Below are 24,755 nucleotides of genomic sequence, written 5' to 3'. Positions count from 1 at the left end.
AATTATTGCAACAACTCAATAACGTACATCAAAGACGGACGGGAATATCCAAAAATCCGTGTTCCTTCTTGCGCAAGAAGAAAATGTGGATATTCCCGTCCGTCTTTGATGTTATTGAGTTGCTGCAATAATTCAGGACTTTTAACTCGTGATCATATCTGCAAAGTTAAAAATTAAGCATGATACATGATTAAAAAAATAATAATAAGTTTGCCCCTCTGGGATTTTTATACAAAAAACATAAAAGGAGAAAAGAAAATAAACACTGGCGTGTCTTCAAAGTGGCAAACAAGTACCTGATTTGATATTTAATTTAAAGCTGAGTTTGATTTAATAATCCAATTTAATTTAATGTATTATTACTAAAAATTTCAATAGTTTTGCAAACGAGCGGGATGAAGGATGAATACATAGAAATGAATAAGATACATATGAATGTACGGGCCAGGTTGGCCAACACAAAGGGAGAATAATAATTAAATTAAACTCCAGAAGATTCTTTTAATTCGTATATGTATTGTAGTAAGGCGATGTTGTACATTCAGGATGTGTTGGTATTAGAACTGTAAAAACATAATACAATCAGTACAATGAATTACAAACATGTTATTTGAGTATTGGTAATTTGAGTGGAGGCGCCGGCATTGCTCGGCCGGCGAACAGTTTTAGGTTCGGTGTTTTGGGTTAAATTCACTGGCGGGGCCGGTGATTATGCACTTATTCACTGGGCGGGTCATTTTGCCGTCAAGGGAAATTGCACAGAAAGGTTCTTACCCCATAAGTTGGGTTCAGGCGAAGGTTTGTTGAGTGAGCGATTGAGACGCGCGCTCCATGGCTGGCTTGGGGCGCGAGAATAAACGTGGTTGCTTGGGCGGGGCTCACATTGCATGGGAGTGCTGCAGGGTGCAGCACAGGGTGGTGGAGTGGTTTAGTCTTGACTAAACGATTTGTAGTGGGCAGCGGGAAACCGCTGACCGCTACATGAATAATATGCAGAATTGATATGCAGCGCTAGTGGCCAGTAGTTCCGCATTTCGTCAGTAGATGGTGTTGGTGACGTCAGCAGCAACATGGCGGACGCGGACAAAACAGAACGCAAACACGACCAAGAAGAGGATAACGCTGCCCGTAAGTGACAATTTGTCCCTTTCAGACACCGAAATTATCATGAATTGGCCTAGTAGCATGAATTTAGGTGAATCCAGTTTGCGGTTACTCGTTTGATCGAGAGAATCAGCGCCGAAACGGTGTCCTTATGCGGCATTTTGGTAACGCCGAGCCGCGATTTATCCTCGGCCGACGAACTTTGCTCGACGCTCGACCGACCAATTTTGGCTACTTTTGCTAACTATTGAAAATTGAAATAATTCACAATTTTCCTGCAATTTTCAAACTGTGAATATTTTTCTCTCGCTTCAGTTACCAAAATATTTAATCACCTACATCAAACTAATTTTTTGTTCTATTTTCAAACAGTAAAATTAAATCTCTATAATATACTTGTAATAATTGTATTAGAAATTCACGAAAGTCGATCACGTTCGAGTGGTAGATTTTCGAGAGGTTCCAATCCATGGAGCTATTAAAGGACCAGTAATAATAATTAATCCATATTCCAATCCAAAGGATCAAGAGTTTTGATGAAATTTGCATAACTGGAGGAGAAGCTGATCAAAATAATTTCAAAGCCATTGTTTTTTTTTCAATAGATGCGAGGTAATTTCAAGTTAGATTTAATTCTGATCATTTGAAACTTAAATTTATTATTATTATAATTATTGTGTCGATTGCGTCTTTTGAGCCTTCATATCTGTGGACATTGGCAACCTATGCCAAGCGTCTGCAATCAGCGAGTTGCTTACTTTTGTTTTTTGCAGGCGCTAATTTGTCAAAAAAAAAAAAAAAAAAAAATGTTTAACTGATTTTAGAACCAACATTTGGTGATTTGAAGCTGAAAATAATTCAATAGTATTTATCGTAAATAATTTTTAATTTACATAATTCTATAAAAATGGCGTTTAACATTCATTGTTGCGTTTGAAACAAACGTTTTTCTGCAACAATCAACTATTAGACAATCGAAATTTTAATTTAAAATAGAATCGAATAGAATAAGTAAAGTATCCCTCTCTCAACTCCACTCACCCACCATTCATATAACTATAACTCCATGATAATCCTCTTTTTCCAATAGTTTCGACCGAAAAATCTCGTGTCGAATTAATAAATGATAATTAATTGATGATAATAACGATAAAATGAAATAAATAAATACCCAAATAATATAAGATTGAAGCTTGCCTTCCGCAAGCTCAATAAGGGCACAGGCCGACAAGACACTTTGTCTTGGCCTGACCAAAAAAAAAAAAAGAAAAAAAAAATGGTTATTAGCAAATAAATTTTTGAGTCAAGTTGTTTAATTTTTCTGTCCTAGATTCATCGAGCACAAATCTAAAAATGACTTCAGAGAATATCTTTTGGATTCCCATATTCGCCTCTCAGTGTGAGAAACAAGCAGTTGAGCGCGCCGACGCCGAGGAGATCAAGCAGTTTGACGAACTTCTTCTCAACGAGATTCTCATTGAGAATGGAGTTCCTCCGGACTACTATGGGTGTAGGTTTTATAATTGAATTGATCGTCCAAAAAAAGATTATGCTTTTAAAGTTCCTACTTGCACGGATAAAGTACCTTATTTTTTTTATATCCTTGATTCAAAAGTGAGTGTTGAAAGAATGCAAAGAAGTTTATTAGGTGCTAATCATAACATTTGCTTTTGCTACCTCAGCGGAGCTGTTTAAGGTGGCCATGATCGTTGAGATGGCACGAAGGTGTACCAAGGTTGAATTCTTCAGGCCTGTCAAAAACGAGGGTCCACCTAAGGTAGCCGGATTCAGCCCCCTCCTGCAGCTGTCTCTGGCGAGTGGCCATTTTGAAGGACTGCCGGCCGACGCTCTCTTCTCCTATCTCTACATGAATGGAGTTGATGTCAGCCCTGGCGACGGTAAACATTAATTGAGGATTATTTTATTATTAAAATCAAAATTATATAAAATCTCTTTTATTAAATCTGAATCTCAATAAAAATAATTCAAAAGTCCAACATTCATAAAAAAGATAACATTGAGAGAAGTGTCAATCTCAATTTCTATAAAAGTAGGAACTTGGCTATTTTGTGGAATTTAGTGATTTAGCTTAGCAACCAAGATAAGTTTTAAATCTTCAATTTTCTACCCTTTCAAAGGTTGTAAATTTTTCATCACACTTTTTACTTTATTCTCATAAAATTTAGAGTTGGAAATCATCCTTAAAAATTTTGCTTTAAAATTTCAGACAAAACCACCCTGGTCCTCAAGTCGCGCATGCTTTTTACCAATGGCATCACTTGCCTTCCTTACCTCGAAGAGGAGCAGAAAAGGAAGGAATTCGTGCTGCAGGAGATAGGACAGTTGCATAAAGTTGTTAAGGCAATTGAAGAACGAGAAGAGGGACACCGAGAATTGGACGTGAAACGCAAGGAGCTCGAGGCCCTGGAAAAGGAGAGCAACGACGCTGACCAGTACAACAGGTCCTTGATGGGTGAGGTCCTCGAGAAGAAGCGCCATTTGAACGAGAGGGAGAAGGAACTGTCTGAAAGAGAGGAAGCTGTGAAGAAGTTGAAGGCTGAGGCCCACGAGAAGATTGTTTAACAGGACATGAATGTGTCAGTTGAGAAAAGTGAAGACCTGAGGACCATTTGGCCATTCTCACAATAAAATATACCACATGCCTTTATAACTCAGCACAAATTATATCGCATTTTTATTATTTTGATTGAGTTTTCTTGCTCCTTAATTGCACAGAGGTTTCAGATATTGTACCACCCCTTTCTTTTTGGGGTTTTCAATTGATTCTTACCTTATAGTTGGAAATTTTATAATATTTATGTTATAAAATGCAAATTTCACGAGCAATGTACTTATAAAACTTTACCTTTAAAAGATGACTAAAATTTATGTGTCTATGAGATGAAATAATAACAATTATTGTGATTCTGTTGTGAAAAAAATCTGCACTCGGAGGGAGTCTGAGGCAGCGTCCTTTTCCAGCACCAACTCCTCACCATAGTCAATATGTGCAAGTCGCGCGCGTCGCACCTCCGAAAATTGACAGCAAGTCCATCTGTGGTGGAGCTGATCCTATCAAGTGCTCTTACTGTATAAATTAAAATTTTTTTAATATATCCCTGGTTATTTAAAAAAAATTTAGGAAATTCGGTGACAATGATTATCACTTGCAGCTTAAAGTCAAGCATCAATATCATTCATTAAAAGAGGATTTTAATTATTATGAAATTATTTCATTATTATTTAAAATATATTAGAATCAAATATGCAGTGAAAATTCTGAAAGTTGTCGATTTTTGGGTTGCGGTATGGCCGGTATGATGAAAAATCTCGCACTCCGAAAATAACATCCTTCTTATCCCATTTATTTGCTACAGCAATTTGTGCGAAAAACACGTCACACAAAGTAAGATTACATAAATAAATAGCTCCTAAATAATCAATCATTGTGTTTTTTCTGGTTTTTCAAGTGTTCAACTAATTTTTTGTAATCAATTGATAATGTAAGTTTCTCTCTCCAAGCTAATGGTTATTGTAAAACTTTCTTGATATGTCGAAGAATGGGGTATAGTTACCCTACTGAGACATCAATAAACACCTTTTGCAACTAAATAAAAAACCTGCGGCGCGCGCATAATTATGTTTTATAATTATATATTTTTTTATTGTATTGAGTGGTATAATCATGGCTCGAGAATTTGCCATTTGCCTGCTGTACACTTTTGCAGCTTAATTAAATAATTACTCTTTTGCTATTTTGAATTTTTCACTTAATATTAAATTTCTTTTTCACTGTTATGTATTTTCCTGCAAAAAATGGAAGAAACTTGCGGGAAACTTGCCCTTGTGTGCATTTTCGTTTCAAATTCAATCGTAAGTATTAGTGTCGCTGCTGTCGGTGTCCGTCCGACATTTTGTTTATTTGTTTTTTGTTATGTATGTTTGAGATTGACAATGAGAAGAAGTGCGGATCCGTGATAGCGCCCAAAAAATTTCATCATCACGAAAATTTTCTCTTTTTGTCGGGGTTGTCGCCATCAAAGGGTCAGCTCGTGGAGCAAGCGAGAGCTTTGAGAAGGAAGATAATAATTCTCTAAAGGTGCGTGAGTTAATTTTGTTTTAAGTCAAGAATTCTCTCTTCCATGATCGGGGCCGCGTAAAGTTCGCGGAATTTTCGGAATTCTTTCTCGTCTCTCTGTTATGGCAGCATCTTTTTTTGCAGGAGTTGTTAGATTTCTCTGTCTTCTTAGCTCCAAATTTCTAAATGAGATTCTCCTTGTGACCTCAGACTGCGATTTCGGAGGTCATTGCGATTTTGAGAGTCAAGTTTTCTGGTACATACGCGCGCGACCTTTGATTTTCGGCGAATCAATTTTATACATACTCAAGTTTCGAGAGAAAACATGAAGTTTTATAGTTATATAACCGGCGTAATGTTTTTATCACGCGCGTTAATTATGAAGTCGGTTTTATTATTCAAATATTCCGAAATATTCGTATTAGTTATTCTCCTATTTTTTCACGCTTTAGGCGAGTCAAAAAATATGAATTATGCCGAGTAGCCCAGCCTGGAGTAGCCTGCGCGGCGTCCGTTCTCTTGCAACCATAATTATTGAGACTTTGTTGTGCGAGATTTGTGCATCTTGAGTTCTATTAATGCCAATTAATCGGTTAATAGGTGGCGGAATTATATTCACAAAATAAGACGCGCGAGTGGGGATCCGCGGTGCCATCTCCCGCAAAGAACGGAATGCAAATTAATTTATCTCGCAATTATATGTAAAAATTTTAAAATCTCTCTTGGTGTCTCATGCGAAATGCCAAATTATATAATAATATGAATCCATCATATACAAATAATAATAAAGAAGATTAATTATAAACCCCATCGAACCCCATGAATAATTTTGACCAATAAAAAAATATTATTAACTAAAAAATTATAACAATTTTGCTATTGGATGAAAATAAATTATGTTTCATAATATCATCAATTTATGATTTTGCATGAATTTTTTCAACAGAAAATGGATGACAAGGGAAAGTCTGTGGCGAATGTGAAGGACGGCGATGGCACCCAAACTACCGCAGCAGCGGTGCCAATGCAAAACCAACTATCAAGTAGTGGTATACTGAATCGTAGTATTTTGTCATTTATAATGAAAGAATAACAATTTCTAATTTTTTTAGCCGATTATCAAGTGCTTTCGCAGATTTTCCAACAGGCCAGCACTGTTACAATCAATTCAATCAATATTACCAACTTTCTGAATGAGGTAACTAACCTTTTTTCTTGAAATTTTAAATGAGTGTGCTTTTATCAGTCTTCCTTGGCAGACAACATACTTTGGCAGAAATGCGCTTCTATGAAAATAATATGTTGGGGGAAAAAAACTAAAATCAATTACTTCCAGCGCCCTGCTCAAAATCAAAATCCCCAGCGCGAGGAGACCGCAGTTGCGCCTCAGGATAACTTTGTCTCAAAACCGCCGCCATTTGCAACGTCCTTCGGCAGCATAACCGACGAGCCCATTGGAGTTGCTCCTATTGAAAGGTGGGCAAAACAAAACCATTATTTAACATAAGAATACCAAATATCATTTTTTTATATGAAAGATAATAAGTATTAATTAGATAAAAAAAAAATGCTTAAAAAAGCCATGCAGCCCTCAGATTATACCTTATTCATTGCAAATTTTTTTAAACAATGGCTGTGAAATTTGTAAATAATTGTAAACAAATTAAATATTGATTTGTAGCGAGAATGCCTCTGAGATGACGCCTCAGCCAGCCTGTCAACCTGAAGTCCTAAAGCTAAGTAAGCAGATGAATGTGGAAGAGTCGGTGACCAAGGAATGTGCCCAGGGCATTGCCAGAGCTGTGCAGGTGGTGCTGGCCAAGGAGGACCACACCTTCGAACTGGACGAGCAGGCCCTTGAGGACATTTTGATGCAGGACCATGTCAAAGACCGGCATGTGGTGGTGGTCTCCGTGGCCGGCGCCTTTCGCAAGGGCAAATCCTTCCTGCTGGATTTCTTCCTGAGATACATGAAAGCGCAGGTGACCACATTTTTCTGATCACCTATCTGACATTTCAAATAGCAATTGCTCGAGCGTGGGAATACTTTTTTGCCCATAGAATAAAAAATAAAAATAATTTTCTGTGTATAGTCCTTTCTGTAACCTTCCCGAACTGAACAAGCATAATATGCTCCCAAATGCTTAGTTTGCTCCCTTTTGTCTCCTTTGTGTGTTCACCCCAAAGTGCTTGCAGGGCAATGAAGACTGGTTGGGCGAGGAAGAATCACCTCTGGACGGTTTTTCGTGGAGAGGAGCCTCGGAAAAAGGCACCACTGGAATTCGAATGTGGTCAGAAGTCTTCCTAGTTGATCTTCCTGTAGGCGAAAAGGTTTGAAAAATAAAAAGTTCAGTACAAGCATTATTACACTTTTCTGCAAGGTCGCTGTTGTCCTAATGGAAACTGCAGGCGATTTTGAAAATGAAATCGCGGTTAGGGAATGCGCCCCTGTATTTGCCCTCAGCACCATTAGCAGCTCTGTCCAGGTCTACAATTTGTCCCAGAACATCCGGGGTTTTGATCTTAAGCACTTGCAGGTCTGCACTATTGAAAAAGTGTTGAATAAGTAAATTTACAACCATATTATTCATTCAGATCTTCACTGAGTTCAGTCAACTGGCCTTCAACTACTTCAACAATCCATTCCAAAAGCTGCAGTTTCTAATCAGAGACTGGAGTTACCCTTACGAGGCCAAATACGGTTCCGAGGGAGGACAACAGATCTTTGATCGCAAACTAAAGGTATAGTACTTTTACATGCAAAATGAAATAATTAACAATTGTGCTTATAAGGTCTTGGCAAAACAACACCCAGAGCTGCACTTGTTGGGAAGGCACATTACGTCATGCTTTAAGGACATCTCCTGCTTCCTGATGCCCCACCCTGGCCTTCAAGTGTCCACCAATCCCAATTTTGATGGTAGACTCAAAGGTAGGCATCAAATTCTACAAAAGGCAAAACAATTTATTAAAATTTTTTATGTATTTTTAGATATAGAGACTGATTTTAAACAGCATTTGAGTGTCCTGGGGCCATTGCTGCTGGCACCAGATAATTTGGTCATAAAAGAGATTGGTGGGCAAAAAGTCAAGGCAAATGAGCTTTTTGAATTCTTCATCAAGTCCTACACTCGGATCTGTAAGGGCAGTGATTTGCCTGAGCCTCAGCCCTTAATGGACCGACTGAAAGGTGTGTAATAATTTCACTATTATTATTTACAAGTGCTTAATTGTTTTGCTGGTTATTGCTACTTATTGATTTATTAGGCACAAACTGACTCACAATCAGTGTGCCTATAAAACGCTGTAGCAAGATTCTGTTTCTAAACTTTCTAACAACTCCACGTGCGCTTCACTTTAAATTTAAATTTACTCGTCTTCCAATTTCCAATTTAATCTCGTTACGTTGTTAAAAAACAATTTCCCTCAACGCTAATCTCAAACACAATTTTCAATTGTCTTTAAGTTGAATTTTTAATACAATGTTAGAGAATATGGAGTGAAATTTAAACAATATTCAAATGCAGCCGGAAAAGGTAATAGAATAATATTTTGTTAAAGAATCTGCCTTGCTGCCAACTGGGCAAGTTCAATTTGGGTCTCTAGAGCCACCGCTGCTTACCACCATCACGGTTCCTTCTAAACAAGGTAAGTGAACATATTTCCACAGCCTTTATCCCTTGTCAAATGTTGTGCACGTCCCTGAGTTTTGGCCACTTTCCGATTCCTTGGCCTCCGACTTCATTGCGCGTTATGAAAGGGATTGAGTCATTTGGCCCTTGCTGAGCTGAGCGTATGTGTCAGGTCTCGATCCCCAATTCCTTTTTTTTGTGAAATTTTGGAAAATTTATTGGTTTATAAATTTGGTCATAATCGTAGCAGACTTAATTATAATATATTATCAAAAAATCAAAGTAGAAGCAGCATCATTAAAAATCTCTCCAATCTCCTTTTAAATCAAATTCGTTAACGATCATGGAAATGAATGAATCGGGCTTTTTCCTCGTTGCAGAAATTGTTTTTTATTCAAAAACAAATTGGCACTACCAGTTTCGGTCACGGTCTGCGACCCTATTTCATGAGCAAACGCGCTGCTCGCTGACTAGCTAATACAATGCTCATGAAATAGGGTCGCAGACCGTGACCGAAACTGGTAGAGCCAATTTGTTTTTGAATAAAAAACAATTTCTGCAACGAGGAAAAAGCCCGATTCATTCATTTCCATGATCACCTCCTCGTTAACGGTCCTCAATTTTTGTTCTACCGAAATACTGCTTTTAAATATCATTTAATAGGTCGACAAAAAATTCCTTATGCACGCGTTTTCTTATGCTGCAGGGCATGCTTGAGGGTTGTGATGCTTCTTTTGTTTTAATTGTAATTTTTCATAGTAACGCACAAGCGTTGATGCGTTTATAAATGCGAAAGAATCTATTATTCCGTAGCGAATATATTGACATTTTATAGGAAAGGTGTCGTTAAAAATTATATATATAATAGGGGCGCCGGAGCCTCCAGCCGATTCCCAAATCTGGCCGACTTTTGGCACACTTTGTATTCTAAAATCTCAAAAAGAATTTGAAGTTGAAGGAAATTTTCAACTGCCTCTGGAAATGTCCCACAATATTGAGGTGTTAAGCTTCGGTGTCCAACGAATCTATAAATTTCAATATGTAATTGTGTAAGAATGCAAACAAATTCTTAATTTCAAATAAGATTTATTTATATTTATGATGATTGCAAATTGCAAGTTAACTTCATACGTTCTTGTGCCGGCCGACGATTCTTACAAACTCCCCTGGTGTACGCACGCCGAGCACCAGAAAAAGATCAAGTCTCTTCCCACGGCCAAGAGAATTCCAAGAAAAAGCGACCATCAACGAGGCAGAGTTGCCAAAATTCTGAATTCTGCTGCCTAGATAAGTTTTGGCTGGAAGAAATTCTATTTCTTTGACAGAATATAACGTTGATATAATATTACAAGCGCTCCACGAATAATGTAAAACAATTTAACTATTCTTTTTCAATTATAATCTTCTCACTTTTCATTATTTATAAACAGATTAGAGGGCCATTTTTCGCAAAATAGTATAATTTAACATGAACAACACGGCTTCCAGAAGTATTAGAGCACAGTAACCGCTCCATTTGATTTGGCACAATAAGTTCATAATTCAACTGATACTTGTGAAAAAATTAATAATATATTTTATTAGATTTCCCCAACGCCTTTGGTACTCTGTACCCGCAATTATTATTATGTAACAATTTATTTTCCCGTAAGCACTATGATATCTGTTGAATTGTCCCAGGTTAAGTATAGATGCGAGGTTGAATATAGTTTTGCTATTCACAGTCTCAACCCTTTTAGGTGCCCCACATGCATGACACCGTTGGTTCGAGGGGGCAAAAAGCGTGCGTCGGTGGGTCTGATTTACGCGAATTGTGCACCGGAAGGCCATCCGCGCGCGCACTCGCTTTAGTGCCCCCTGGATTTATGAGGCAGGCAGCCCGCCGGTCTCATATTTGCATGTGACTCGATGTGAAATATTGCGCTGTAAAGTTCGATTCAATGGGCGCGCTGATGTGGTTTGCTCGCTCGCAAGCTCACCAGCATTTACGATCGCAGGGCATTCAAGGAAATCGAGTCGCCCGAGAGCAAAAAATCACGACATAAAAATTTAAGGTGACAGAATATATGTGTTCAGAGCAGAAAAAAATTGCAACCCCTCAATGCTTTATAATGCTCCTTTTTAAATGACTCTCTAATTAAACTAATTAATTCAACTTTTAATGCAAATCAATTGAAATAATTTATTCTCTGGTTAAAGGAATGAACTGGGAGCACCACCACGAATATCTTAAATTATATATTATAATTTGAATGGCTGATTTCTTACCTTGATTTCACCTGAAAAGAAATTTATTCGGGAGCAAGGAATTAATTAGATATCACATTAATAAATGACATCCTAGGACAGCTGCTGTTTCGAGCTTTTGCTCTCATCAGCTAGGACTTTCAAATATTAATTGATTTGATCAAGTATGAAACTCGAATCAAAAACCAATCAAAATAATCTCGCCAACCGCCCGCACCGCTTCCGCTCCGTGTTGCTTCTCAAAGGTCCCGGAGGCTTCGAGATGCTTTCCGAGGTGGCCAGTCCGTCCGATCAGGGACACAATTCCATTGGCTGCCCTCTATCTAACCTTTTCCTTGCTTATTTAGTTTTCTCGGGGCTCAAAGGAGGGGGAGAGTATGCATTCTCAGGGTTTTTCTTTACCACCCTATATCTTGCACACATTTTCTACTATTTTGGTCCAGGCGTTTGCTTTCCTACACTCTGGGCCAACATTCAAAGAAAGGTACACCTGCTTTTGCAACAAGCAGCACCGAATGGTCGAGCGTGCCTATAGAGATTAACAAGCAAAAGGGGAGAGAGAAAGAAGGTTCGGTGCGGCCACTGCTGCTGCAGTAGCCTTTCCTCAAAGGCACCCTTCATAAAGTAAGGGAAAGCTGGGGGACCGCAGGTCAGCCAGCATCCATATAACAATACCATTTGTTATGCTTCTGCATGCTATAAAGTTTATCAAATCTTGCTGGCGTCGAAGAGCTCAGCACTTAATTACTCCTTTCAATACTTCTCCTTCTTTCGAAGGAGAATTTTCATGCTGCAACTCTTGCAAACAGATGCGACTTTGATAACCAGTGGTAAAATTTCATCACAAAATAGTCCATTAAATTAATTATAGCTCATATAAATTAATGTAAAATTTATAATCGATAGATATATTACACCTTTCATGCCCAAGGCCATTCACACCCACATTTTTTTCGTAAATTTAATTATTAAAAATTTGGATTTTGCTATTTAAATATCAAATGTATCAAATTACCAAGAAATGGCTGGATATTCCACGAAGAAACCCCAAAAACGACCAGGTGGTAGAATTTCTGAACCCTGAACCGAGGGAGTTAGAAGTCTCAATCGAGAATTAATTCAAATGCAATATAATTTTTGCTGATTTAGACACGGAAGTTGTTTAATTTTAAATCAGAATGGCCAAAATCTCCAACGCTTCGCGGCAGTGCTCTCACTCTTCTCAATGGTCTTCGCGGCTTCCCATCGCCTTTTCCTCTCCTCTCGCTCGGCCAATTTTCTCTCCCGTTCATTCAGCTCCTGCTCCTTGTCATCCAAACGCCGCGTGATCTCGAGGTGGTGTTCGGCCAAGGACCTGTTGTTTTGGTCCATTACGCGCATCGCCTCCTTCGCTTTCTCCTCTTCTTCTCGTATTAATGAAACAATCTCGCTCTCCTCTTCTCTGTCCACGATCTTCTGGATCAGTTCCTTCAACTGCTCGAGTAACTCATCAGGGCTTTCCTTCTTTTTGCCATCTGCAACGGTCGCGGAAGCCATTTTAACTTGATGAATTTACGAAAGACAAAACCAACGACTATTCAAAAAATTCTTTGCTAACAACAATGAATCTATTTTAAATCAAATTTCCAATGATTTAGAAGTTGTATGTTGCTGAAAAACGGTTTTAACGATTATTACAAACGCAACAATGGATATTTTTCATCTGATTAGCCATGATGACTTGCATTCCAAATTTAATTAATACTATTTTAAAGTTCAATAATTATATAAAATAAAAAATTAATTACATTTTACACAATACAGTATAACTAGTTATTTTCAGAAAAATTCTTGGTTTTTTACTATGGTAAAAAATCCTAGTGGACTTAATAATAACACATCTGAAAATCAGAGTGGAAGCAGCATCATTAAAAATCTGTACAATCCTTTTAAATCAAACTCGTGAGAACGGTCTTCAATTTATGTTTAACGGAAATACGGCTTTGAAATGTTATTATATTAGGTCGGCAAAAAATTTCTGAAGCACGCGTTTGCGTTTGCTCTGGGCATGTATGAGGATTGTGATGTTCTTTTTATTTTAATTTTTCGTAGTAACGAGTAACGCACAAGCCATGATGCGTTTAATAAAGATTTTATTATTCCGTAGCGAGTGTATTGACATTTTATAGGCACAGTATCGTTGAAAATTTTAGGGGCGCCGGAGCCTCCTGCCGATTCCCAAATCTGGCTGACTTTTTGGCTCTCTTGTATTCTGCATCTGCAATCTCCAAAAGAAATAACGCCGCAACCTGCGAGAGCCGATGTCGCGCGGGTTGCCTACTACTGTATTGAGCCGTCACCTTGCGACTGAACGCTCATGAAATGAATAATCGACCGTTATTATTATGATTATTTATTCTTCTGGGGTTCTTGGTCAATACAGAAATTTTAAATTGGAAAAAGAAGAAGAAAGGGTTACACTATGACTAGCCATTTAAAACTTTTAACAACGAGTGAGACCTATTTGCATATTAATTATTCGTAATTTATTAATTTAATTCTTACAATGATTGCTAGGATATTAATTTCGATTTTTCAAATAGGACCTACACACATCAAAGAAATTGTCATTTACATTTTATATCTAAGAATTTTAAAAATAACATTTTTTTTTTTGTACTATATTAACAATTGAATATTATTTCCCCTCTTAATCAATCTGTGCTCATATTTATAATGCATTTATAATTTTAATTGTTTCAATGTTTTTTAAAAACCATTAAGTACATCTCTCAAATTAAATAAAATTCCACAAATTCAATAATTATAATTGTGAAACATTGCATGAATAATAATTAAGAACTTCAAATATTAACTATGATTTTTTTATGATGAATGATTAATAATTATTGCATTATTCTTAGGAAAAGGGGATTATTGACAACTTATTTGCTTATGTAGCAATACTACCAAAACATCACTTTTAAATTTCTCAGTTAAACTACGGATCAGACTTCTTCAGGCTCTTTGGCTTTTCCTTTTCCAGCTATTTTCCACCCATGGCAAAAGCTCTCGAAGAACAACTCGCATTCGAATGCAGTTCAAAACATGATAATTTATTTCTACCTTGATGCGTGTTGATCACCAGCACACTTGCAGTTTCTTCTTTCGCATGGAACTGCAGGTTAGCGCGTCGTCATAATTCAGAAGCCAACAGCGTTATTCCACTGGCTCCGGAGCCAGGTCTTAAAACCCAGCTCTGATGCCCTAATGAAGTGCATTTATTATTAATCTTTGTCGCGAATTTAAAATAACAAATATAACAATGAAGCGTTCAATTAAACTTTTGTTTATACTGTTGATTCTACTCGAGTCAATATGAACAAAAAGTTGAAAAGAAAAAAATGAGAGCAGAGAGAGAATCACAACTAGGAGGGGGGCTGCCAAATGTTTTAGTCTAAAACACCTATAACAACAAAAGAAATACAGCCACACTGAGCCACACTATAAAAAGGAACAAATTTCAATCATTTTAAAATTGCTGCAAAGGGCGGGGAAATTGCTCGTTGAGCAGTCTTTGAGGAAAGGTGTCGAGTCATTCCAGGGCTTGACGACCCCTGAATGAAAAGACACACGGAATTAACTTCTTTTGGTCGCGGCTGGAGGTGGCAGTGTCATTTTTGTCGTCACCTTGCAGCTTCTCACTTCTCTAGCATTTTATTTCACACTATCAAACTTACCTTGAACTATATTATACATATATTTTAACCGTTTTCTTATTAAATGCATAAAAAAAATTTCTCTCAAAATTTATTGATTTAGAAAACAAAAATCTACGCGAGAATGCACAAAACTACGATGTAAAGTGCGTGGCGGTGCGAGAGCAGATAATTTTGCCTTAAAGGAGTGCTGACCCCTCGCTTTGACTTTAATTCCTGATTCAATTAAGGGTCCTGATTAAAACCTGAAAAGGGCGGCCGAAAATTCGGCGTTTTCGTTGAGAAATCTCAAAATGAAATTGGGCTGATTGGACTTTTTTTGCGCTTGGTCGCCATCTTGGTCCAACAATCGAAAATGTGAAATTGTTGTTTGCAATTTGGATGGCCGTGACCTGAGCCACGTTAGGTCAAGAAAATACCATGAAAAATAATTGAAAATGAATAAAATTTTGTGAAATCAAAGCTAAAGAGTTGCTTGAAATGACCCTTTAATTGAAATTATTAAATTATTTAGCACACATGAGATATAAAAGGGTTTGCTAAAAGTGCTGCCATTTGAAAACTAATTTTTTTAGAAGAAAAAACTTATTGGGAAATTTGTAGCCAATAAAACGCTCATTCTTTTTGTAACAGTACAAAGTACTGCACGAATTTTTCTTATTTAAGAAAAAATGAAAAATCCAAATAAAATTACATTTTAGGTTAAAGGGAATTTTTTAATATTTTTTTCGAAATAGCCAATCGATTCAGCATGTCTTTTTTAGTCAAGATCTAAATTTTCGCTAATAAATTCAAGACTGTTAAAAAGTAACATCAAAATATTCAATGACAACTCTCTCATCTTAAAACAGGGCAAGACCCGTTTGAAATTTTTTGATGTTACTTTTTAACTGTCTTGAATTTATTAGCGAAAATTTAGATCTTGACTAAAAAAGACATGTTGAATCGATTGGCTATTTCGAAAAAAATATTAAAAAATTCCCTTTAACCTAAAATGTAATTTTATTTGGATTTTTCATTTTTTCTTAAATAAGAAAAATTCGTGCAGTACTTTGTACTGTTACAAAAAGAATGAGCGTTTTATTGGCTACAAATTTCCCAATAAGTTTTTTCTTCTAAAAAAATTAGTTTTCAAATGGCAGCACTTTTAGCAAACCCTTTTATATCTCATGTGTGCTAAATAATTTAATAATTTCAATTAAAGGGTCATTTCAAGCAACTCTTTAGCTTTGATTTCACAAAATTTTATTCATTTTCAATTATTTTTCATGGTATTTTCTTGACCTAACGTGGCTCAGGTCACGGCCATCCAAATTGCAAACAACAATTTCACATTTTCGATTGTTGGACCAAGATGGCGACCAAGCGCAAAAAAGTCCAATCAGCCCAATTTCATTTTGAGATTTCTCAACGAAAACGCCGAATTTTCGGCCGCCCTTTTCAGGTTTTAATCAGGACCCTTAATTGAATCAGGAATTAAAGTCAAAGCGAGGGGTCAGCACTCCTTTAAAAAGATTCTACATCAAACTTTGGAAGAGACGATTATCAACTGTGGTTAATGAGCGCTTTATATGAAATATGCGTGTCCTCAACCGCCGTGACTAGAATTTGTTCATTCAAAGCTTGAACTTCAATCATTAAAAACTCCAACTGAATTCTAATGAAGTCCACAATATTTGAGACCATTGTGACGCAATTTTTAATGGACTGTATTTCATTGCCTTTGTTTGGGCTGCGGTCATCCTTCGCATGATTTAACACTATTCAATTTAAAAAAACAAAGGATTTTGCATACAACTGGGGTGCAAAGTACACTCTTCTATTCAATTTTATAAGTTATAAGCTTTTAAATTAAATAAAAATCCCGTCCCATGAAATTTTAATGTTTTCTAATATTTACTAAAAATTTGATTTTTTTCCACGGAAAGTTAATATCAAATTCCAGTTCAAAAATCCTGCCTGTTGAAGATATTAAGTCATAGCAAAGGCTGTGGATTTTTGATAATTGCTACATAAAAACTTGCTTCTTGCTGAGAGGTGTTTGTTGTTGTGAGAGTGATGAACGGGAAAAACCAACGATCGATCAATTTGGGAAAATTTTCGCTTCCATCTTTCTTCCAACTCAAAAGACTCAATTTGAAGTGCTAATTTGTGTGCGTTTTGTGTGGCTGCACCTCATTTACGGTCTATTAAACCTTTATACGCCAGAACTCTTGGATTCTGTTGTGATGTTTTCTCAATATAATGAGAAAAAATTGAGTATTTTATCCACTGTCCTAAGCAGGAAAATAATTAACCAGATAAACGCTCTTGAAAGGTTGATCGCTTTCTGCATGAGCGCGGCAGAGCGAAAAGTGCGCGCTACCCATTCTTGGTGGTGGCATTGATCATGGTGTCACTCAACCCAAAGTATGATCCAACCGTGGGGCGAAATCGGTTTAACTGCACAATGGCATGTGGATCACACATTCAAATTAGCAGATTTTTCCTTGGTAGACATAATTGTATTAAGTTGAAAGTTGCAATTTTCCTTGGTAATTCAAGCTAGCAACTTTCCTGGTTCTAATACTAAGGCATTTCTAACAGGTTATTAATTTTGTTATATAATTCAATAGAAAAATTCGCGCAGAACAACAGAGTGGTTTTGCTTTGACGCGCGCTGGAGCTCTGCGTCCTCTCTGTGCCTCAGGCCTCAGGAAATAAAATTCTGCAAAATTTAACCCAAAAAGTAGCATATTTTGTTGGCCTAACGCTTTTGGTCTAAGGTCTAAGCTTTTGCACTGAACGCACTTTGTTAATGAAATGTAAATCGTTTCTTGTAAAAACTGAATGCATTTGGACCAAGCGTTTCTGAGCCGAATGCATTCGGTCAACGAAAGTCAACAACAAATATACCAGCGATATATTTAATTTTTGAATGCTGGACAGTATAATATTAATTTTTTTATAGTGAAATATTGCTTCCTTACACATCAACAAAAAATAATGCTGTGATTTTCTTGGCAGTGATGTAATGGATTTTTGTTACAGTGCCCAACGCAAGTGCAACTGAACTGCCAGATTCTCCAAGGGACACTACTGTTGATGAGTAAGTACTTTTAAATGTAAATTATTGTACAAGATTATATCTACAATTTCACCGCGGTTTAAATTACATTGATGAGGAAAAGACATGAATCTATTGGATCGCTGCAACTTAAGCCGTATTTTGGGTCGCCAGACTTGGTCCGAAAGGAATTAGTCCGAAAGTGCCTTTTTGGACTTTATCCGAAAATTTGGAATTAGTCCGAAAAAAATCGGAATTCATCCGAAAGGAAATAGGCCGAAAAAAATCGGAATTAATCCGAAAACCGGCTATGAAAATTGTATACCGTTTTTTTTTTTATCAATCAACTGTATTAGGAGTTTGAACATAAACAAGTTTAATGCCGAGATAAACGGAAATGGCACTTCTTATACCTGGCAAAAAGTTTGGAAAAACTGTGTGGTTTTGTGATGCTGCAACAAGTTACAGCAGACACAATTTACCGGACAAAGCGACACAAGCGCACGTCACGTGACACATTTTTCTCAGCATATATTGGGACACAAGTTACACGTGGAAATTTTCAATTTTCAGTATGTCATTCCTAAGGAAACTGGCATTTCTAAGGCATTTTTATAAAATAAATAAATTTTAATTATCCAACTAAAACTTTGCCAACATCAAGCTCAATGCAATAATTTAAAAAGAATCTTATATAGTACCATTTTTATGCCACATATTTATCAGATGTAACAGAATTTATACTTTTCTAATCACATTAATAAAAGAACATATGAAAATATCAAAAATTTATTCAATTCCCCAGTGACGGATTACTCGGATGAAGTCCGAAAAGGCATTTTCGGCCTATTTCCTTTCGGATGAATTCCGATTTTTTTCGGACTATTTCCAAATTTTCGGACAAATTCCTTTCGGATGAAAGGCGGTCCACTCGTATTTTTAATTCTTGCTTTACAATGTCTTGTTGCGCAAGGCTTTAAGATTATGTAATCCTCTCCTAACTAAAAAGCTCTTTTTGGGTTTTTGGTTATCTCGCCCAGTTTGTAGGTCCCAATGGGTCCAAAGAACTCCATTTAAAACCTTAACTAGGAATTGAGCCGAAAGCTCCGCAGATGATTTTAGTTTTACATAATTTGAGATAATTTCCCGCCGCCTCTAAAGCTGCTGCCCAAATTTCCTGTTTCACCATACAAGTTTTCATTCACTGCGGGGAATCACGCCGGGAAATAATTGCGAAAGAGTGCTATTAAAATTGCAATGCCAAGGTCAAGTTTCTTCCTCTTGTAAAAGTATTGTGTTGATCAATTTATTGTATAACTTGGTTACGCTGTGCCACACCTTAAATTTTAAAGCCGATATCAATTGGAACCTTCCGAGTCAATGCGATCAAATTTCATGCAGTCCTTCCACTTTTTTAATCTGCAATTTGATTTTTCTTGACTTCAGCCTTCTTATTGCTTTTGCTTGCACGTGCAGGACAAAAAACATAAGCTTGATTCCAATAAATGAAGGGGAAAGGAGAACATTTTATTTCTAAATCTGATTTTCTCAATATTTGAAGATTTCCTACACTTAATTTGACATTTTCCGCGGTAATTTTATCTTTTTTTTTAACTATATTATTATTTATTCATCTCGGTCGATAAAAAAAATGCAATTTGAAAAAGAGGAGAGAGAGTTTACAAATAGCAGATGTCTGCTTCAAGGTTCGATATCAAAAGAGACTCAGCCGCTGCTGTACACCCACAATGGTGTTTGTTCATTCAAATCCCTAGATGTTGAATTAAATTTATGTGAATTGGGTTCACTCTTTTTCCGATTACTTTTAGTGTATATTAATGGAAAGTATTTTTCTAATTTGAGACAATACCTCGCGTTTTCTGTAATTCGCAGGGCTTGTTTTTGTTTTGAGAATGGGGATGAATGTGTGCCATGCACCCCAATTGGTGCCGCAAGCGCAGCCTAGGGCCTAATTCCACTTTTTGAATAGGGCCTAAAGAACAGAGCCAAATATAACCAAAGAACAGTGCCTAACGAGGACAGTTCCAAACGGCACAAAAGAAATTGTGCCTAAAGGAATAGTTTCGAAAACCAATTAAGATAAAAATTAAACTTCATTTGTAATGAGACTTGTTCAAAATTAAAAAAAAAAAAAAACCACCTGTCAGTTTGTATTTTTTTTAACTTTTTTTTTCATTGAAAGACTAAATAAATAGCAACTTTCAATTAAAATTCTTCTAATAAAAACTTAAATTCTGCTTGCACTTGCATACATCTCATGGCTGTGCAGAATGGTCGACCCATCTCTGAAGTCGGAGAGATAAAAATATTACTAGGTCGTACTAGCGGTAAGACCGAACAAAAGAAATTATTATCAACCAGCTGAAAAATGGAGCCATGAGTGATTCTGTCTTCCACCAGTTTGAAATATATGCGTGTTAATTCAGTCATTGATGATTCTGACTTGCGTAGACTCGACCTTACTGAATTGCCTAATATGGCTGGTTCCTCATTTCCAAAAGTTGAAATGTATGTTTGAATTTTATTCCGTCAATTCCAACATGTGTGACATATAAGCATAAAATATTTCAGCAAGAAATTTTAACTCTTGAGTCCTTCTTACATAGGTACAATTCATCATAGGCATTCTTTCTTCAGGCAAAAATTGATAAGGCATATAATTTTTTAAGCATTTAAGTACAAATATGATTTCATTCTCGTCTGAACGCCAAAACCTTGAAAATTTGGAATCACGAGTCGCAATTTATAACTTATAGTGCAGAACTTTTTGAGCATGGTGATTGGTGAAATGGCGCGCTAATAAGATTTTAAAATTATTAATCAATAAGCCACGTTTATTTTGCTCCAATGGAATTTTGAGTAAATTTGTAAGGCAGCAACCCGCGTCAAAGCGGTGATCGGCGGCGCTGCAAGCCTTACAGGTTGCGTCAGATTTGCCTTGTTTTTTTTTCTATTATTTATTTGCAGAATCTTAAAAGATAATATACCGACTGCCATTAAAATTTGTATTTTTCAACAAATCCGCGGTCAAAATATGCGCAGTTTTATTACTTCCTCGGCTCCTCTATGCGAATTTTCAACTTTTCCTCCTCCGTTTTCACGAGTGACGAAATTCGCACAGGCGTTTGTTTTCCTGGCGTTCCTGACACCAACTTTCATCAAAACCGGGGTGTCTCATCTCAAAGCCATTACTTGTTAGAAATGCATGCGAAGAGCAATAATCGGCCATCCAATAAAACAGATGACCTGATGAGCCGGAATTAGCGCACCAAGCGAAAGTCTTTCTTCGGAGTTAGGTTTGCTGGTTGCAAATTAGCTTTTTGTGAAAGTCCCTAAATATTTTTTTTATTGTTAGAATGCAGACCTCTCGCACTCGTGGTAAATAAATTGAATGACTTAATTGATGATTATTACTATTCTGAGGTCACCGAAATTAGTTTTGACCTTTTTCGAAAGTCATTGAAATTTTAAATTAGATCAGAGCTACATAAATCACTTCATAGAGTCTGCAGCCACTGAAACCATTACATTTGAGGGGAAAAGTTTAATGATAAATTAAAATGGTAAAAAATATATTTCATCAAAATGCATTGAATCCCGTCAGCCGTTTGGTAAAAAAGGAACTTGAAATTAAGTTGTTGGAACTTCCTCCCTCAGAATTGCCCGCCGCAGCAAAGAAAAGTGAAATCGATGGTTAATCCTCCAAAACAATGTAAATGAATTAAATTTTTAAAAATAAAAGTCTGAAAACTTTAAAATTGATCTTAAGATAAAGAAAAATTTTTTAATATTTTCTTTTGACATTCCCATAGCTTGCAAATAATATCGCAGCAGTTGAAAGTAGTAAAATGTTCAAAGACACCTCTCCATCATGTGAAAAAAGAGACACAACTGAAATGGGATTTTGAATTTCAGATCCACCAAGATGAGGCCGGAGTTGTACAAATGGCCTGTGATTTGTGAGCTCAACAGGAACTACAGTTACCAGCCTACGTATGCTGGGCACTCGTTCCTATACCACAACAATATATTGGATCCAAACGACCCTAAAATAAATTATCTGAAGGTCTTCAGGTGCACTAAATATCAAAGAGGTATAAAATATCACTTAGCACTATTTTTTTTTTAAAGGGACCTACTTTTGGCATGGGGTCAGCGGACCTTGTTGAAAATTTGTAGTTTGGTTGCGCTTAGGGTGTATACAAATAGTTATGAAGGATTTTTGAAAAATCTCAAAATTGCCTATTTTACAGGGGCTTAAAGTTTGGGGATTTAAAAAAAAGGTGTTTTCGAAAATAAAAAATATCTCTGCTCCTGTTGCAGATAGCGCATGTGTGAAATAAGCTAAGTTGTAGGGAATTAGCCGGCCTAACACTTTGACACGGTGACCAAGGTCATAGGTCAAAGTTCAGGGTCAACTTTTTGAGCTTGAATTTTTTGATACGCCACCAAAGTACCTAGTGCATAAAATTTTTTGATACCATAATAGCCAAACGTTGCTCTAGTTGGTAGTCAACAACATATCAAAAATTGGTGAGACTGTTTTTTTTTCGTTTTCGAGATATTTGGGGTCGAATGGCAAAAAACGTGGTTTTCCGAGCATTGTCCAACACAAACCAACATTTAACCGCCCGTATCTTTGTTCCTGTTAAGGTTACGCAAAATGTGTAATGACAAAAAATGATCGCCGTGACTTGTACTTTCAAACCATGTATTGCACATAGTGGTCAAGTCACAAAAGGTCATTGACCTCGGTGACCTGTGACCTTCCCAAAATATTTTTGTACATTTTAACACATTAATAGAAAGGAAACATTATTTAAAATATTTAAGCATCTGACATTGTGTTTTAAACTTAAGTAAAGGTCACAGGTCATCGAGGTCAATGACCTTTTGTGACCAGGCCACCATATGCAATACATAGTTCAAAAGTAAAAGTAATGGCGATCATTTTGTCATTACAAATTTTTGCGTAACCTTAACAGGAACAAAATTACGGGCGGTTAAATGTTGGTTTGTGTTGGACAATGCTCGGAAAACCACGTTTTTTGCCATTCGACCCGAAATATCTTGAAAACGAAAAAAAAACAGTCTCACCAATTTTTAATATGTTGTTGATTACCAACTAGAGCAACGTTTGGCTATTATGGTATCAAAAAAATTTATGTACTAGGTACTTTGGTGGCGTATCAAAAAATTCAAGCTCAAAAAGTTGACCCTGAACTTTGACCTATGACCTTGGTCACCGTGTCAAAGTGTTAGGGCGTCTGTAAAATAGGTAATTTTGAGATTTTTCAAAAATCCTTCTAAACTATTTGTCTACTCCCTAAGCGAAACCAAACTACCAATTTTCAACAAGATCCGCCGACCCCATGCCAAAAGTGGGTCCTTTTTAAAAAAAAAAATAATGACCACTTATTTTCATTACTTGTTGTAACAACTTTTGATTCTTACAGCTGGCTGCACTGCATACGTCAAAACAGATTTTGATATGACACAGTACAAAGAGGACCCAGCAACCACAGCTATCCACACGTGCCTCCAAGAACAAGTCGCTTCGGAAGAAACTCAGGCTGAAAGAGAAAAGAAACTGGCGGCTACAAACAATGAAAACTAGTTGGCGCAGAAGAAGGAACCCTGACTTTGATTCGGACGAGTGCCCCAAAAAGATGGCCAATCTGGACAACTAGTAAGGAGTGGATCTTGTTATTATATTTATGTGTTTGTAAATCATATTCAAGCATTATTTATTTTGGGCCATAAATTTCAATACAAATAGCTAGACTTAGTTGTAAATTTGAAGGACGCAACGACTAAGGCAACCACCAAACTATAACTGAATCCCTCTTGTAATGAATAAATTGTTCTTTAAGCTGTGCCTGGTAAATATGCTTGCCAATTTTAGCCCTATCAAACTTTATGAAAATAAAAACTTTTATAGTGTAAGAGGTAGCAATATTTGACTTTTTGGTAAATACTAAAATGATACAAGCACTTTATTTGTCCTATTCTGATGTTTTGTGGGAAAAAAATGCTGCTTTAGATCATCATTCTTTTAAATGAAGCAGAATAATTAGACAAGATATATTTTTTTTTTCAGATGGTTCTTTTTCAAATGTTTACAAAATCAAAAAAAAAAAAAAAAAAACAAGGTGCCTTTCTATCTAAGTAGTAATAATAATTATTTATTCAGTAATTTCTTTCACTTTAATTTAAAACCCAAATCAATTTCGTACGACAAACAGCAGATTTTTCTCCTTCAGTTATCCAAATGAGACTTGGACCGCAATGAAAATGTTTTCACTAGAAACTAAATTAACAAAGAAATTTATTAGTTTCTTGGAGGCAATGCAGCCTTGCTGTGAGCTTGCATGTATGTACCGGCTTTTTTTAAACTTGCAGTTTGATTACAAATTCGATGGAGTTATTTCTGGAATTACAGGTTAAGACTTTTGAAGTGATAATTTAGTAATAACAATGGCAAATGTGCCACTAATTCGTTCTTGATGTTTATTTGGAATTCTTTTTTACAAAATTGCAGCTGATAAAATCATTGAAGCCTTTTTTCAATGAATTAGATGCAAGTTATATAATTACGACCTAAATATTATTCTGATTATTTCAAACGTAAATTTTTTATTATTATCATTATGTTAATTGCGTCTTTGAGCCTCGTATCTCAAATACAATGGCAACCTGCCGCGCGTCTGAGAGCAGCGGGTTGCCTACGTTCGTTTTTGTAGGCGCTTATTTGTCGTAGAAATTTCCAAAAATTTGTTCTAACTATTTTACAACCAACATTTAGTCACCTAATACTGAAAAGAATTTAAAAATTGTCGAATAATTTTTAATTTACTTAAAAATGGCGTTTAGCATCCATTGTTGTGTTTGAAACAAACGTTTATCGGCAACAATTAGAGTTGAAATTT

At 36.4% G+C, this 24,755-nt stretch overlaps 2 protein-coding genes across 3 annotated transcripts; both read left to right on the top strand.

Annotated features, from left to right (window-relative positions):
* Nucleotides 1-973: 973 nt before the first annotated feature.
* Nucleotides 974-4,712, top strand: LOC132200372 (uncharacterized). 2 transcript variants are annotated; one of them, XM_059625796.1, is made up of 4 exons: nucleotides 974-1,128; nucleotides 2,435-2,614; nucleotides 2,787-3,002; nucleotides 3,332-4,709. In XM_059625796.1, the coding sequence occupies exons 1-4, from the start codon at nucleotides 1,071-1,073 to the stop codon at nucleotides 3,685-3,687; spliced, it is 810 nt and encodes a 269-aa protein (XP_059481779.1). In that variant the 5' UTR covers nucleotides 974-1,070; the 3' UTR covers nucleotides 3,688-4,709. The 2 variants fall into 2 exon arrangements, with proteins under 2 accessions (XP_059481779.1, XP_059481778.1); XM_059625795.1 differs by having other exon boundaries at nucleotides 1,030-1,195; nucleotides 3,332-4,712.
* A 326-nt stretch (nucleotides 4,713-5,038) lies between these two features.
* On the top strand, nucleotides 5,039-23,746 carry LOC132200068 (atlastin-like). Its single transcript, XM_059625257.1, has 14 exons — nucleotides 5,039-5,203; nucleotides 6,129-6,231; nucleotides 6,295-6,380; nucleotides 6,519-6,658; nucleotides 6,864-7,164; nucleotides 7,379-7,513; nucleotides 7,564-7,719; nucleotides 7,778-7,924; nucleotides 7,976-8,114; nucleotides 8,175-8,372; nucleotides 8,744-8,830; nucleotides 17,790-17,847; nucleotides 21,742-21,920; nucleotides 23,283-23,746. The coding sequence occupies exons 2-14, from the start codon at nucleotides 6,132-6,134 to the stop codon at nucleotides 23,441-23,443; spliced, it is 1,887 nt and encodes a 628-aa protein (XP_059481240.1). The 5' UTR covers nucleotides 5,039-5,203; nucleotides 6,129-6,131; the 3' UTR covers nucleotides 23,444-23,746.
* Nucleotides 23,747-24,755: the final 1,009 nt, after the last annotated feature.

This window comes from Neocloeon triangulifer, unplaced genomic scaffold (genome assembly GCF_031216515.1).
Source record: "Neocloeon triangulifer isolate White Clay Creek 2 clone unplaced genomic scaffold, ASM3121651v1 ptg000014l, whole genome shotgun sequence".
Lineage (NCBI taxonomy): Eukaryota > Metazoa > Arthropoda > Insecta > Ephemeroptera > Baetidae > Neocloeon > Neocloeon triangulifer.
This window is presented reverse-complemented; position numbering and strand designations above follow the sequence as displayed.

Coding starts and splice junctions, on each gene's coding strand:
- LOC132200068 (XM_059625257.1), top strand. CDS start 6,132: ATGGATGACAAGGGAAAGTCTGTGGCGAATGTGAAGGACGGCGATGGC. Junction 7,165..7,378: donor TGAGATACATGAAAGCGCAG/GTGACCACATTT, acceptor AAGTGCTTGCAG/GGCAATGAAGACTGGTTGGG. Junction 21,921..23,282: donor GTGCACTAAATATCAAAGAG/GTATAAAATATC, acceptor TGATTCTTACAG/CTGGCTGCACTGCATACGTC.
- LOC132200372 (XM_059625795.1), top strand. CDS start 1,045: ATGGTGTTGGTGACGTCAGCAGCAACATGGCGGACGCGGACAAAACAG. Junction 1,196..2,434: donor GCCTAGTAGCATGAATTTAG/GTGAATCCAGTT, acceptor TTTCTGTCCTAG/ATTCATCGAGCACAAATCTA. Junction 3,003..3,331: donor TGATGTCAGCCCTGGCGACG/GTAAACATTAAT, acceptor TTAAAATTTCAG/ACAAAACCACCCTGGTCCTC.